The sequence below is a fragment of the Ochotona princeps genome, chromosome 14 (genome assembly GCF_030435755.1).
Source record: "Ochotona princeps isolate mOchPri1 chromosome 14, mOchPri1.hap1, whole genome shotgun sequence".
Classification (NCBI taxonomy): Eukaryota; Metazoa; Chordata; class Mammalia; order Lagomorpha; family Ochotonidae; genus Ochotona; species Ochotona princeps.
The window spans coordinates 17,901,505-17,917,190 of record NC_080845.1 but is presented as its reverse complement, the minus strand read 5'-3'; the positions used below and the strand labels follow the sequence as shown (position 1 = coordinate 17,917,190).

General features: G+C 43.5%; 1 protein-coding gene across 1 annotated transcript in view; it reads left to right on the top strand.

The window, feature by feature from the left end:
- The first annotated feature begins 46 nt into the window (after positions 1–46).
- Positions 47–15,686, top strand: part of HSDL2 (hydroxysteroid dehydrogenase like 2) — a 52,772-nt gene continuing 37,132 nt past the window's right edge. Inside the window, exons 1-5 of the mRNA XM_058672511.1 lie at positions 47–359; positions 8,512–8,675; positions 10,934–11,032; positions 11,614–11,728; positions 15,527–15,630. Coding sequence (XP_058528494.1) covers positions 343–359; positions 8,512–8,675; positions 10,934–11,032; positions 11,614–11,728; positions 15,527–15,630 — 499 coding nt within the window. The 5' untranslated portion in view covers positions 47–342. The remainder of the gene's footprint in view (positions 360–8,511; positions 8,676–10,933; positions 11,033–11,613; positions 11,729–15,526; positions 15,631–15,686) is intronic.

Here is a 15,686-nt window from a genome sequence, read left to right as displayed (position 1 = left end):
GACCGATTGTCGGCGTAGGGAGACTCGCCATGAGGGCGGGGCGGCCGAGGCCCTGCACGCGCCTGCGCAGAGGCCGGCTTCCAGGGTCCAGTCCTCCGGGGTGGCAGAAGCGCCGAGCGCCCCGCCGAGCGGAGCGCCCCGCCGGGGAGGCCTATAGTGTGCGCAGGCGCACGCGGCCGTCTCCGGCTTCTTCCGGGCCCCAGATTCCGCTCAAGCCTCGGGACGAGACCTCGGGTGGGCGGGGCCGGGCCGGGGCGGGGCTCCATGCCCCGCAGGCTCCCCACCCTTCACTCTCAGCGCCCCGCAGCCGCCGGCCATCACCTCCTCTGAAGTGCGCGAGTCATGTTACCCAACACGGGGTAAGGGGCGTTTCGGGGGGCGACAGTCGGCGGGAGGGTGGAGTGAGCGGCTCGGAGGGGCCCGCAGCGGGAGGGTTCGGGAAGCCTGCTGCGGAACCCTTACCCCACCCCTTCGCCTCGGACTGTGCCTGGAGACGGCAAGGACCGATGACTAGTAGCTCGAACTTGCGTGTTGCTGGGTAGCAGCAGCACGGAGAACCGTGCCACACGCAGCTGCGGTGCGAAGGGGGCTGCCCCACCGCCCTCGCTCGGTGCCGGCCTTGCCCGGGCAGTGGCCAGAGCTGCTGCAGGACAGGCTGGGCTGCGCGCAGCTGCTTCTAGGGGAAAGGTCTCTGGGACAGCAGGTGACCCTCATGGCTGCCCAGGAGCTCCAGGGTAAGAAAGGAACGGGGTACAAACCAACCTGAAAGTATGAGTACCTTTTCGGAAAAGGTTTAAATGAGGGAATTGTTTAATGAGAGAATTAAGTCTCGGTGACAATGACAGAAAAGAAACGGGTTAGTGGTAACATGTATACCGTCTCGCTGTTTCTAAGTTTTCGGTGTAGTACTGTTGAAAATAGTCACGTTGCAGTGCTACTGGGCTCCAGAACTTTCTCATCTTGCAAAATGGAATGCTGCGACTCAGGCACTGTCCTGCTTTCTGTCGGTGTGAAGTTTAGGCCAGGCGACATGTTGTCCGTTTTGTAATCTGCTTAAAACATTTTTAGCACAAGAGAGATAAGAGCCAGTCCTCCAATTACTTTCTGGTGCGTGTCTATTCTGTGTGTTCATAAACATGTATCCTAAACCAACCAAAAACGCATCTTAAATAATAGTAGCATATTCCATTCTTGGCTTTTACTTTACTTAGCATGTCTTGATACACAGATTTTCATTTGTAAGTAGAAGTTTTTCCTTTAAAAAAAAAGAAGGCCTAATTTATTTGAAAGAGCAACACACAGAGAGAAGGAGAGAGAAATCTTGCATCTGCATCTGTTGCTTCACTCCCCACATGGCCACAGTGGCCAGGCAGAAGCCAGGGACTTGATCCAGGTCTGCCATATCAGTGCAGGGGCCCAAGCACTTAAACTTGCACTGCATTCCTGGGCTATTAACAGGGATCTGGATGCAAAGGTCTCCCACGCGGGCGCAGGGTCCCAAGGCTTTGGGCTGTCCTCAACTGCTTTCCTAGGCCACAAGCAGGGAGCTGGATGGGAAGTGGAGCTGCCGGGATTAGAACCAGCGCCCATATGGAATCCCAGCACGTTCAAGGTGAGGACTTCAGCTGCTAGGCCACGGCGCCAGGCCCCATGGCTGCTCCACTTCTGATTCACCTCTTGCTTACAGCCTCAGGAGGCAGCAGAGGATGACTTAAGTACTTGAGCCCCTGCACCCATGTGAGAGGTCCAGAAGAAACTCCTGGACTTGGCCTAGCCCAGCCCCTGCTGTTGGGGCTACTTGGGGAGTGAACTAGCAGATGAAAGATCTCTCGTCCCCTTCTCTCAGAAGTGTTACCAAAAGAGAGAGAGAAGGGGACGAGCGAGAGAAAAGGAGGTGGAGGCAGAGCTGTAGACATCATATCTCTTCCTCCTCTCTCTGCAACTCTGCCTTTCAAATAAAAATAAATCTTTATTTTCTAAAGCATTGGAATGGTTCTTTGAGGTGCTATAGACCTCTCTGTTCGGGTTCTAGCACTTTGGAACCAGAGGAGTTCCTTAGTAGATGAATCCTGCCCACTCTTGCCTTTCTGCCAAGATCTGAGCCTCTTGAGGGAAGAGGAAATGCCCTTTGTCCTGCTGGCACTCAGTCCAACTATACTCGAGGTAAAGAGAGAAGGATTTTTTAAAGCAGTCATGGCATCATTTTCCTACAGGTACTTAATGTTAGAAAATCACCTAGGAGTGGGCATTTGACTGGTAGTTAAGATCCCATGTCTCGTGTCAGAGTGCCTGGGTCCAAGTCCCTGACTCAGCTTCCTGCTAACATAGACACTGGGAACTGCTGGGTGATGGCTCATGTAGCTGAGTTCCTGCCACCTCCATGCGGAACTTGAAGGCCCAGCCCCTGGCTTTGGCCTGCTCCCACCTGAGCTATCAGGGGCTGTGGGGAGTACCCAGTGAGTGGGTGCTACCTCTGCTTGTCTTTCTGCATCTCTCTGCCTCCTAAATAAATGATTTTTTTAAACTACCCGAACATTTAATATATACTGTTTTTTTTACAAGAAGGGAAAATTACACACATGGGAGTGTATTATATATATTTGTATATTTGCAGGTTTTCAAAAAAAGAAATGCAAAAAGGACAAACCAGAAGAAGTAAATGAAGCTGGTTACATAGAGGTTGAAAGGCTAGTTGTCTTTGTCTGTTTATTATTTTATGGCATTCCTCACCAAAAATGAAGAGACAGCAAAACTGAGATTCAGCGCTGGGACAGGTGTTTGGTGCAGAGGTTAGGACGCTGCGTGTGCGTGGGTTTAGGTCCTAGCTCTGCTTCTTATCCAGCTTCCTGCTGATGTACAGCTTGGGAGGCAATGAATGATGGTGTAAGTGCTTGGGTACCTGCTGCACTGTGGGAGTCCTGCTCAGGTTCCCATTTTCTCTTTCAGCCTGGCCTGGTCCCAGCTGTTGTAAGGAGAATGAGCCAGTGGGTGAGAGATTTCCCCCGTCTATCCGTCTCTCTCTCTTTCTGTCCACACAAGTAAAATCTACAAGAAGTGTGATAAATGCCAATTAAAAATAAGAAGCTCAAAATCCTGAGCTTGAATCTGGGATGCAACAAGTGTTGTCCAGTGTATTCTTTAGCACATCAATGAAATAAAGAATGGAAAGGGAGGGAGCTGACATGGGTTAAAAGAGATGTAAGAGGACATACATTCTGTGTCTATTTGTTAAATATTTGTGTTAGTTTATTTGAAAGGCAGAGTGATACAGAGAAAGGGAAAATCAGAGATCGTCCATCTGTTGTTTTACTCCCCAAATGGCTGCAGCAGCTACACCTGGGCTGCTCTGAAGCCAGGAGTTTGGAGCCTCTTCTGGGTCTCCATTGAGGGTGCAGGGCCCAGGCACGTCGGCAGGGCGCTGGATCAGAAGCAGAACATGTAGGACTTGAACTAGTGCTCACTATAGGCAGAGGTTTAACCTACTATATCACGTTGCCAGGCCCTCTTTTTACCACTTTTATCCTTACAATTTTTCTATAGTTTTAAAACTATTCACATGTAGAAGGTTGAGGGGGGTGGTGTCTTACAGCAAGCTCTATTGTCTCTCCTCCCCCCCCCCCCCCCCCCGAATGCCTTCTAAAATTCTGGGCAGAATCCTTCTTTGTTTCTTCCTCACTTCTGGTGGCTGTGGCAATCCTGTGTCTCCTTGGCTTGAAGTTACCTCTCTCTGATTCCTGCCTCTGCCACACCCTGGTGTCCTCCCTATGTGGCTGTGTTCATACAGTCTTCTTGTTTATAAAGACACCAGTCAGACTGGATTTCGGGCCTTACTCTAGTCTAACATGACTTCATCTTCACCAGTGCTGGTTGCAGTAATCCCGTTTCCAAATAGGGTCGCCTTCTAAAGTACCAGAAGATTTCAACATATCTTTTTATGAGACACAGTTTAATCAATAATAGGAGATAATGTTTTGGTTCATTAAGGTTCAAAGTTAATATGTCCTGTCATCACAATTGGGCCTGTGTTCATCTGTAAAAATCATTCTTTAGGGCCATGTACACACAAAGTGGCTCAGGTTTGGCCTATGGTGTATGGATTGCTAGTTGAAACGTTAATATATAGGTATTAGTATTAGGAACCAAGGGAATGAATAATAATACTAAGGTAAGGGTTGGGGAAGGAAGGAGGATTGATCTGGAGAGGAATGCTGAGTGGCTTGTGGGATTCTGCTGATGCCTTTTTCCTCGGCTAGGGTACTGAGTTTATGATTGTTCGTTTTTGTTATACACATTTTTGGGCAAAGTTTTTGTATGTTGCCAATATTTCACCAAAAATCTGCCACCCCCTCCATGCACACACTTTTGTATCTGCTCCATTTCTCTTTTCTAATTACCAGACAGGTTATTCCCTATTACAAAAATGCCTCTGGCACTTTCTCTGATATTTTACTTCCAGAGGGTGATCCTCTGGGTCTTGCAAGAGGCTCATATTTTTCTGTTAACGTACTTATTATCTGTTACCACCATCTCCTGTTTCTTCTTTTTCTCTCTGTCATTGTCACTGAGATATAATTCTTCTCATTAAATGATTCCCTCATGGGCCTTACACATTAGCCTAGAGGCTAAAGCCTTGCCTTGCACGCCCGTGGATCCCAAGTGGGCACCGGTTCTAATCCCGGCAGCCGTGTTTCCCATCCAGCTCCCTGCTTGTGGCCTGAGAAAGCAATAAAGGACGACCCAAAGCTTTGGAACCTTGCACCCACTTGGGAGATCCAGAAGAGACTCCTGGCTTCGGTTCGGCGCAGCTCTGGCTGTTGCGACCCCTGGGGAGTGAATCATTTGATGGAAGATCTTCCTCTCTCTCTCTCCACTCCTCTCTGTATATCTGCCTTTCCAATAGAAATAAATAAATCTTTAAAAATATATATACAGTTCATTGACTGGACAATAAGATGCTGGACTCTATGTTTGGTATACGCTTGCAATGGGGGAATCTCAACTGAACTTGAGCTGTGGTTATGCAGCAGGGTGGAGGAATCCACCATGGTGGGAGGGTTTGGGGAGGGGTGGGGAGAACCCAAGTACCTATGTAACTGTGTCACATAATACAATGTAATTAATGAAGAAAAAAAAAATAAAACACACAAATCAGAAAAAAAAAAAAAAGAAAATGTATCTTCAGCAATAAAAAAATGACTCTTGTACAAGAACATGAGGATTACTTACATTTTATCTGAGCTATTTGCAAGTGCAAACCAACAGGTTAGCAGATTGGTTATAACAAACAGGAAGTAAAACCTAGAGTTAACAAGACCACAGGGTTCAGCTTACATTGGTTAAATTATTTCATTGAATAAGTACTTAAATATATCCTGCATATTAATTGGCAACCAAATTTTCAAGGTAATCTTAAACTCAGAATTTCTGCTGGATGCTTTAAAATTGGAACCGAGCCCGACAATTTACCTGTAACAGCCTATTTATCAAGAGATAACTTGGTCCAAATGTCAAAATCCGTTTTCATGAAAGTCTAATCAGATATTTAGAGCACAGATGTCCTTAATTCTTGTTGCAACAGGTTATACAGTAATTATTAAATCCTTCAATTAATTAAGTACCATTGTCAATAGAGATCTTGGATTCAAATAATCTTATCTTTGTATAATACTATAATGTGTATAGTACTGCATTTTCCATGCTATTATAAATTATGAGTGCCATTCGTCACAGTGTACAACTTTTCTATAAACAGCTTCCATACCTCACAGTGAATGTATTGATACCTACATTCCAGCACTGATGTGAGAAATAAATAAAATAACAGGGGCATTCTCTTTGAACATGTCAAAATATATATATATATATATATACAGTTCACTGGACCTTGTATCAGCAAGCACATACAAAAATCAGGTCTGGGATTGCCTCAGATGAGGTTTCTTGGGGGATCCCCAACTGAACCGCTGGACTCAGAACTTCGACCTTGGAGAGAACTGCAAAGTCCATGAACGGACGATGGAATGTTTACGTCAGCGCTGAGCCTCCTCAGTGACTCAGACAGAGCAGTGCAGAGCATGGCCAGGTGCACATGGAGAATACGACGGTACACTGGAACCTGCAGAGGACACCTGGTACCAGAGCAGAGGTCGGAGGACAGAACAAATCAACTACCCCAGCCAAGTGTTGGCAGTGAAAATTGGGGCAAATGGAGACTCTAAGGTGGACTGTGCCAGGCAGTGGATTCAGGAGAGATTTCATCGTGCTTGGAGTGGCGAGGTTGGCAGCAATTCAGAACTGTTGAACTATCAAAACCACTTGAGCCGGATCCCTCAGAGCATGCCCCATACTGGGGACCCTGGGTGGTTGGGCAGCTGGATGTGGCTTTTCCCTTATCTCTCCCTTTCCCCAAAATGCAAGGAATAAAGAGAATGTGGTAACAATGGTCTTACCCACTTTCCTCTAGTCCTTGACCCTTTGCGCCCTAATCAACTATGTAAAAATTATCAACAAAATAAAAATAAGTAGAAAAAAATATATGCCAGTTCACCGACTTTTTTAGTTTATCCATCAAGTTGTACAACTTTCATTATAATCCATTTTTATTCATGTATTTGTTTATTTGAAAGATAAATTTCCATTTTCTGCCTCCCCAAATGCCTGCAGTTGCTGGGATTGGGAAAAGATGAAACAAGGAACTCAGTCAAGATCTCTTGCCTGGGTGACCTGCTGCCTTCCTGTGTGTATTGGCGGGAAGCTGGATATGGAGTAGAGCTGAGACCTCAGCCTTGCACCCCTACACAGGATGCTGTGTGTCAAGTGATGGAGTCCTCTACTCCAAACACCTGTCCCACAGTCCATTCCAACACCTTTTCATCATTCTCCCAGTAGACCCGTTATCCTTTAGCTGTCAACTTGCAGTCTCTCCCATGCCCAGCTCTAGGCAACCACTGATTGCTGTGTCTCTCTGGATTTGCCTGTTTTAAATATTTTATGTAAAGAAAATCATACAATTTATGATTCTTAGAGATGGCCTCTTAGCAGGCATCTTTTTGGTTCATTTATGTTTATGTAGCCTGTATCAGTGCTTTATTTCTGAATGATCTTGTGCTGTATGGATATATTGCCTTCTCTGTGTCTAGCCATGGGCTCATGGGCATTTGGGTTGCTTCCACTCTGGCGGTTAAGAGCATCCATTTAACAATTACCTGCTTTTAGATAATTTCTTTCAAGTGAGTATGTTGAAGTGTATTTTTAAAATATTAGGAATATCATGAAATCTGTGCATAAGCCATTGCTCGGAAAGGATCCTTGAGGGCCATGCCTTGGCTCAGCTTAGAGGATGGTGCTTAGGCTACTTACATCCTCCAGCGGGATGCCTGGTTTGAGCTGTAGCTCAGTTTCCAGTCATGCTTTCCTGCTAATGTGCATTCTGGGAGGCAGCAGGTGGATTCCTGCTACTCACGCAAAGACCTGGACTAGGTTATGAACTCTTGACTTCAGCCTGGCTGCTGTCAGCTTTGGGGGAGTAGACCAATAAATGAATGCTCTCTCTCTGCTTTTCAAAGTGAAAATAAACAACTAAAAAAGACTTTTAAAGGGTTTTCTTTTAGATATATTTTGCTTATTTGAAATAAAATTCTCATTTGAAAGGCAGAGTTACAGACAAGGAGGGAGAGGCAGAGTGAGATACCATTCTCTGGCGAGGGCAGGCCAGACTAAAGCCAGGAGCCAGGAGCTTCTTCCATCTCCCGCATAGGCTCAGGGGCCCAGTTACTTGGGCAGGATCAGAACAGGAACAGAGAGGATTGGAAATAGTGCTGTTATGAGATGCTGGCATCACAAGTGGATGCTGCTATGCCACAATGATGGCCTCTGACGGATTTTATTTTGCAAAGGTTGATTTTATTTGTTAGAGAGAGAGAGAGAGAGAGAGAGAGAGAGAGAGAGAAAGTTTGAGATTGATCTTCCGTCGTCTGGTTAATTCCTCAATGGCCACAACAGCTAGGGCTGGGCTAGGCCAAAGCTAGGAGCCGGGAGCCTCATCCTGTTCTTTTGCATTGACGTTGAGTGTCGGGCTTACACACTTGGGTCATCTGCTGCTGCATTCACAGGCACACAGCAAGGAGCTGGAGCTGAAGAGGAGCAGCTGATGCTGTCATTGGCATCCATGTGGGATGCTGGCGTTGGTAGTAGCTTAACTGGTTATGCCACAAAACTGGCTCCAGAACTAAAAATTTTCCAAAGCCTTATTTATTTTTCCAAAGCTTTAAATACATAGGACTCCCTCATGCTTTACTTTCCATTGAGCGACCAATTGCAGTTGTCATAAATAATAAAGTCATTGTGAAATGTAAGGAGAGTAGTTTCTAGCTGTCAGATGGGTGACAGGGGTTATTGAAAATTTCACAAAGGAGGATGTGTGTATGCAATGAAAATGTGTTTGAGCAGCTGATACTGGTCAGTAAAAAAGATGTTGAATCTTCTAATAATGTAATATTTGTTTTGTTGTAGGAAGCTGGCAGGATGTACAGTTTTTATCACAGGTGCAAGCCGTGGCATTGGCAAAGCTATTGCTTTGAAAGCAGCGAAGGACGGAGCAAACATTGTTATTGCTGCGAAGACCACACAGACACACCCCAAGCTTTCAGGAACAATCTATACAGCTGCTGAAGAAAGTGAGTGTGGCAGTGCCACTTACTGAAATGTCCTCAGTGACTTCACCACATGATGGGCTCGCCGCAGAGTTGAGCTAGTCATTTGAGAGCTATCTTATGAATATTTACATTGTCACTTTAGAGCAGTGAGTGGGACTGTTTTTCTCCTCTAGCCCTTGTTTTAAGAAAGTGTTTATTTGAAAGGCAGAATGATACAGAGAGAGAGAGAGAGAGAGAGAGAAAGAAAGAAAGAAAGGAGGGATCAAGATCGTCTATCTGCTGATTGATTCTCCAAATACCTGCAACAATGGTTGTTGGGCTAGGCTGAAGCCAGGAGTCTGGAATGCTCTCCAGCATGGATATAGGGATCCAGGTACTTGGATCATTATCTGTTGCTTCTCTGGATGTATTAGCAGGAAACTACATTGGAAGCAGTAGAGCCTGGATGCACTCTAATATGGGATGTATCATCCCAAGCAGTACTTTAAGCTGCTATACTGCAACAACCACCCCTGTGGCACCTTTTGTGAAAAAAAATATATATATATTTGTAAAATAGAAAGAGGCAGACCAAGAGAGTTGCTCATCTGCTGCTTTATTCCCCGAATGCCTGCAACAGACCTGGGCTGGGCTATGGCCAGTATTAGGAGCTGAGCATTCAATCCAGGTCTTATGGATGCCAGGAAGCCAATTTCTTGAGCCGTAACAGTGGCCTCCCAGGGTGTGCATTTGCAGAAAGCTGGAATCAGGAGCTGGAGCTGAGATCAAACCCAGACATCCTTCTGCTTGGGGTATCCAGGAGATACCCCCTTCCTCTGGCACTTCTAAGTCATGCAAGAAGCTACTTTAAATCATGTGTCATGAGGACAGTGTTCTTGGATGGGAGGAAGAGATGAGGAGTGGAAGTGGAGAGGAGAGAATTTGAAAAAACTTGCCTGGTTATTCTGCATACAGTTTCAAGTTATTAATATTTTAACAGGTAATTATCATGACTTCCTGTTCAAGGCATTGTGCTAGGTAGCAGTGCTGGAAAGAAGGACTTAAGCAGGGCCTGGCATGGTAGCCTGTTGGCTAAAGTTCTCGTCTTGAACATGCCGGGATCCCATATGGGCGCCGGTTCTAATCCCAGCAGCCTCACTTCCCATCCAGCTTCCTGCTTGTGGCCTGGGAAAGCAGTCGAGGATGGCCCAAAGTCTTGGGACCCTGCACCTGTGTGAAAGACCCAGATGGGGCTTCTGGCTCCTGGCTTCAAATTGCCTCAGCTCCTGCCATTATGGTCACTTGAGGAGTGAATCATTGGATGGAGGATCTTCCTCTCTGTCTCTCCTCTTTCATATATGTATCTGACTTTCCAATAAAAATAAATAATAAATCTTTAAAAAAAGAAGGACTTAAGCATTCAATTTTAATGACTATTGCCAGTTTTGCTAGTAATATTAGTAACATTTTGGTTATGTTAGAGAAATGTATATGAAGTGCTTATGAGTGGAGTAATTTAAAAATGCAAGCAAACAAAGAAGGAAGGGGAGGGAAAAAACAGAAGGTAAAACAGTAACAATTATTGAAGATAGGGGCCTGGCGGGATGACTCCATTGGCTCATCTTTGCCCTGCAAGTGCTAGGATCCTATATGGGTGCTGGTTCATGTTCCGGTTGCTCCACTTTCCATCTGGTTCCTTGCTTATGGCCTGGGAAAGCTGCAGAGAAGGGTGCAAAGCCCTGGGCATCAGTGCCTGTGTAGGAGACCTAGAAGAAGCTCCTGGCTACTGGCTTTGGATTAGTTCAGCTCGGCCATTGCAGCCATTTGGAGAGTGAACCAGTGGATAGAAGTTATTTCTCTCCCTCCTTCTCTCTATAAATCTGTTATTCCAATAATAGTGAGTTAATCTTTTTATACTTGATCTTAACCAAAAGACCGAGAAGCAATGATGAATGAATAAATCTTTTTCAAAAAATATTGCAGATGGGGGATGAATTTCATAATTTTAAAGTATATAATTTTCTATACTCTGAAATTTTCCATGATGCAAAATTTTTCGTGTTTAAAGTGAAATAATAAAAAAAAAACCTCTTCCTTTTTTTTTTTTTAAGTAAAGTTAGCCTATCAGATCTGAAGCTGGGAATGGTTGGTTTGTCCCAGTTTGTGGTGGAGTCATTAGTGGTTATAGGACATAGTTATTTATATTGGCTTTCTGAAAATAGGATTTTTTTTCTCTTGACTGATGTATAAGAACAGAGTGTTAGAATGTTTTCCTGCTCATTAAGTTTCCTCTTTTGCAGTTGAATCAGCTGGAGGAAGGGCCTTGCCCTGTGTTGTTGATGTGAGAGATGAACATCAAATCAACAGCGCTGTAGAGAAAGCAGTTGAGAAGTTTGGAGGTAGCTCCTTTATTCTGAAATAAGTATTGAGTACTGATTAAAATACAGTGTACTTTAAGTTTTTAAAATGTCTTATCTTTTTGCTTTGTGTATAAATTGCTAAAGCAAAGTTGATCCTGGTTTTGACACTCTTTGTGCTTCCCAACACCAGAAAGGAGCCCAGTGCTTTGAGTAAGAGGCTTTAAGGGGAAGAGGAAGGAGAGGAAGGGAGGGTAGGATGCTAGGCAGAGGGGGCAGACCTTGGAAATGTTCTAGATAGGCGAGGAGACTGGAAGGAATTTGAGCTAAAGTTCACAGAGATAGGGAAGTCCAAGGTAAGAGAGTAGGTAAGGGGGAAGCCACAACCACCAAGAACTTCCTTGGAGTTTCACGTAATTGACTGTATCTCATTGTGCTGATGAAAATCTCATGGGTGCTGTTTTGAAACAGCTCCGAGTCTTGCATTGATGAATTGGTCAGTTCTATTGTCTGAAAAAAGCATTTGTGTATCACTGATGAAAGTTCAACTGTAAATGCTTTTTTGGTGTGTAACTCAGAAGTCTGCCTCACATTTAACATGAAATTGATTATTTTGAAAACAGGAATTGACATTTTGGTCAATAATGCCAGTGCTATTAGCTTAACCAACACTTTGGAAACACCCACGAAGAAAGTGGATTTGATGATGAATGTGAACACCAGAGGCACCTACCTTACGTAAGTTTAAAAGAACTGTGCTGGAGGATATTGCAATGTTTTCTCAATTTAGTTATGAACAAACTGAGCCAAGTTAGCAGTGCCATTGGAAAGTCAATCAGTCACTCTTTGTAAAGGCTGAGAAGCACCCTGAAGTCAACAAAAAGCCTTGTGTTAAAAAAAAAAAAAGACTGAATTTTTCTTATGTAATCAATAGTAAGCTTTAATGTATGCAACAAAATAGCTAATGGTGGGATAGGCATTTGGCTTAACAGTTAAAATGCTAGTTAAGGAGTAAGCCTTGTGACATTGCATGTTAAGCCTCCACCTAAAATGCTGGCATCCTGTATGGGCACCAGTTCAAGCCCTGGATGCTCCACTTCCAATCCAGCTGTCTGCTAATGTACTGGGGAAAGCAGCAAGAGATGTCCCAAATGCTTGGGCCCCTGAACCCATCTGGGAGATCCAGAAAAAGTTCTTGGCTGTTTGCATGGCCCAGCCACTGCCGTTGTAGCCATGTGGGGAGTGAACCAACTGATGGAAGATTCTTTCTTCCTCTCTCTGTAACTTTGCCTTTCAAATAAATAAAAAACAAGTCTTTAATTTAAAAATAAAATCTAGCTGAAGTACCTGCGTTTCACATTGGAGTATCTGGTTTGGTACCCAGCTCTGGCTGCTGCTTCTAGCTGCCTACCAGTGTAGACCCTAGCAGGCAGTGGTGATGGCTCACATGGAAAAAGGATTGCGTTCCTGGCTTCTTGCTTGTCCTAACCCACGTCTTCCTGAGCATCTCAGGAATGAACTGACAGATAGGAACTCTTCCTGTCTGTTTCTCTGTGTCTTCCATAAATAAAATCAAATTAAAGCCCCAATGATGCTATCTGGGGCATTATTAAGGTTAATGCAGAAGATAAAATGAAAGAGCGTGTAGTCCTCCTAATATGTTCTGGGTTAGACAATGTTTTAAATTGATACTTAATACGCATGTTGTATGACTACATTTAATCATTGATGACAGTTTATATTGTAAATGAGGAAGCCTAGTTATATTCATTTATGGTGTCAAAAGAATTTCCTTGAGATTAATATTTCTTAGACCAATTACACTTGACCTGAGCAAGTGACTTGCTCCAGATATTGAGAAATGTCTTCAAGTTTTTAAAATAGAATAGCAAAATTAGTCATCATAACTATAAATAATGCTACCAGTTTACTAAAATCTAAACTGCGCTTTTATCCCAAGAGGTAGTGATGATCAGTACAAGTAAAGCATTGGATTATGAATTAACATCTGTAATCATTGTTACAGACTTGGCCTTTGACATTGGCATTATGACTTACAGGCTCACAAATGTAGGCTCCCTTTACTCTTCCTCATGAAGTTGTGTCTTTGGAAGCCTGTTTAGCAAGAACAGTCTGGTCCACTTTCTTATACTGGGATCAGTATCCAAAAGTGAAGGTGATGGCCTGTATCACATGTCTTTGTTTTATTTTAAAAATCTGTTTATTTTTATTGGAGAGACAGACTTACAGAGAGAAAAAGAGAAATATCTTCCATCTGCTGGTTCACTCCCCCAGTGGCTGCAGCAGCCAGGGCTGAGCTGATCCAAAACCAGAACACAGGAGCTGCCTCCGGGTCTCCCACATGAATGCAGGGTCCCAAGGCTTTGGGCCGTCCTCTACTGATTTCCCAGGCCATAAGCAGGGAACTGGAAGGGAAGTGGAGCACCCAAGACATGAACTGGCACCCACATGGGTTGCTGGCCCTTGGAGGTAGAGAATTAACCGATTGAGCTATCATGCCAGGCCCCCCTGCATCACATTTCTACATTTAGCAGTTCAGTTAAAAACAAAGCCAAACCAAAAGCTCCATTTTCAAACTACAGGAAAAATAAGCTCATGTTGTTCAATTACCTTTGTCAATGAATACAGTTCCCTTTGTCAGTTGGTGCTGTCTAGCACCGATGTACTTACAGGCTGCAGGCAGGTTTGACCGACACGTCTGCAAATATCTAGGAATAGATACTCTAAAAATAGAAGCTCTTGCACAGAGTGTTGGAAGTTACCAACACTTTTATGATCATCTTTTTTTGTTGTTAAGATTTATGTGTCTGAAAGGCAGAGCATTAGAGAAAGAGGGATGATGTGATGTAGTATTTAAGAGTTTTTGAAATAATAGGTGAGATAGGCATGTAGTGGGGAATGCTCCTTAGGTAAGATTGATGAGGCTGAGGGCCAGGCTGACAGAGTGCAGATGGAAAAAAGTTGTGTCAAACAGAGCAAAGGAAAGCTTATGCTTTTCATGTCAATGAAATGAGCTTTGTCTTTGAAGGAGAATTTACAGTCTTGTTGCCTGAAATAGATTTAGTTTGTTTCCCATTGTTGCTTTGAGGCGTAGTTTTTACTGTTTAATGAAAATCACTTAATGTTGTTTACCTCTTTTAGTCTTATCCCCACTCCCACAAAGGGAGATATCTTTGCAAATGATTAACAATATGTACAAAATTTGCTTTAGTGGTATTGATTATATTTGATTTGTGAGCTTCAAAAGATAACAAGGGGGCTGTGCATTTTGTATTATGAAAAAAACTGACTTGAAATAAGAATGGAAAAAGTCAAAGCTATAAAATAATTATTTAGCTATATGTTTTTTTTTTTTTAAAGATTTATTCATTTTATTATAGCCAGATATACAGAGAGGAGGAGAGACAGAGAGGAAGATCTTCCGTCCGATGATTCACTCCCCAAGTGAGCCGCAACGGGCCGATGCGTGCCGATCTGAAGCTGGGAACCAGGAACTTCTCCCGGGTCTCCCATGCGGGTGCAGGGTCCCAATGCATTGGGCCGTCCTCGACTGCTTTCCCAGGCCACAAGCAGGGAGCTGGATGGGAAGTGGAGCTGCCGGGATTAGAACCGGCGCCCATATGGGATCCTGGGGCTTTCAAGGCGAGAACTTTAGCCACTAGGCCACGCCGCCAGGCCCTATTTAGCTATATGGTTTTATAACTTAGTAATTGAACATTTTAAAATGTTAGATTTGAATTGTTTTTAATAAATCGATTGCTATTAGAATCAGTTTTTTAAAAAAATGAAACTATGTAATTGCTCCCAAAGGTGTACTGCATTTTATCTTGAATGTAAATTAAATTTGGAAGTGTGTTGGGAGTAATATTACTAAATTATAGTTCCAGTATAGTAAGAGTATTATGCCTGCTAAGATGAAATAATCAGTAAATGTAGTATCGATATTAGTGATTGTTTTTTTCATGTATAGCACTTTCCTAAGTGCTGTATCAGTGTAATATTAATTCCTTAGTCAATTCTGCACGGTATTGGGTATCATCAGAATAGAATAGAATTTGAATTTTGTATTTTTTTCCACAGACCCACAGTGAGGGGACAGAAATAGGATTTGAATCCAGGTCTTTTTGGCTTGAAAACCATGTTCTTTACAACTATGGTGATCTCTAAGTTCTGTAACTGTTTGTGCCAATTAGGTGTGTGGTACGTGTGTGTTGGCACAGTTGTAGTTGATGATAGCCTCAGCTGAACTTAGGAAGGCTAATGTCAAAAATGTGATTATTTTCATCAAGGATCATGTTGTCAGGCTGTAAGCAAAGTTTCAGAGGATGCAAATTAGTTGCTTTTTGAATATTTATTTTAGAAAACAAGCCATAGTATCCTACAAGCAAAGCAAACATGTCCTACAGGTTATCGAGCAAGCTCAGTTGTGCTGTAGGAGTGATTGAAAGTATAGCTGTAAAAAGAGGTGAGGCTGTTGGAATGCTCTTCACTTGACATTCATTCTCTTGTGTTCAGATCCAAAGCCTGTATTCCATACCTGAAGAAGAGTAAAGTTGCTCATATCCTCAACCTTAGTCCACCACTGAATCTAAACCCCGCATGGTTCAAGCAACACTGTGGTAGGTAGCAGGATGAAGGGATGATTGGGTTTGGTTAATTTGTTTTAAGGTAAACC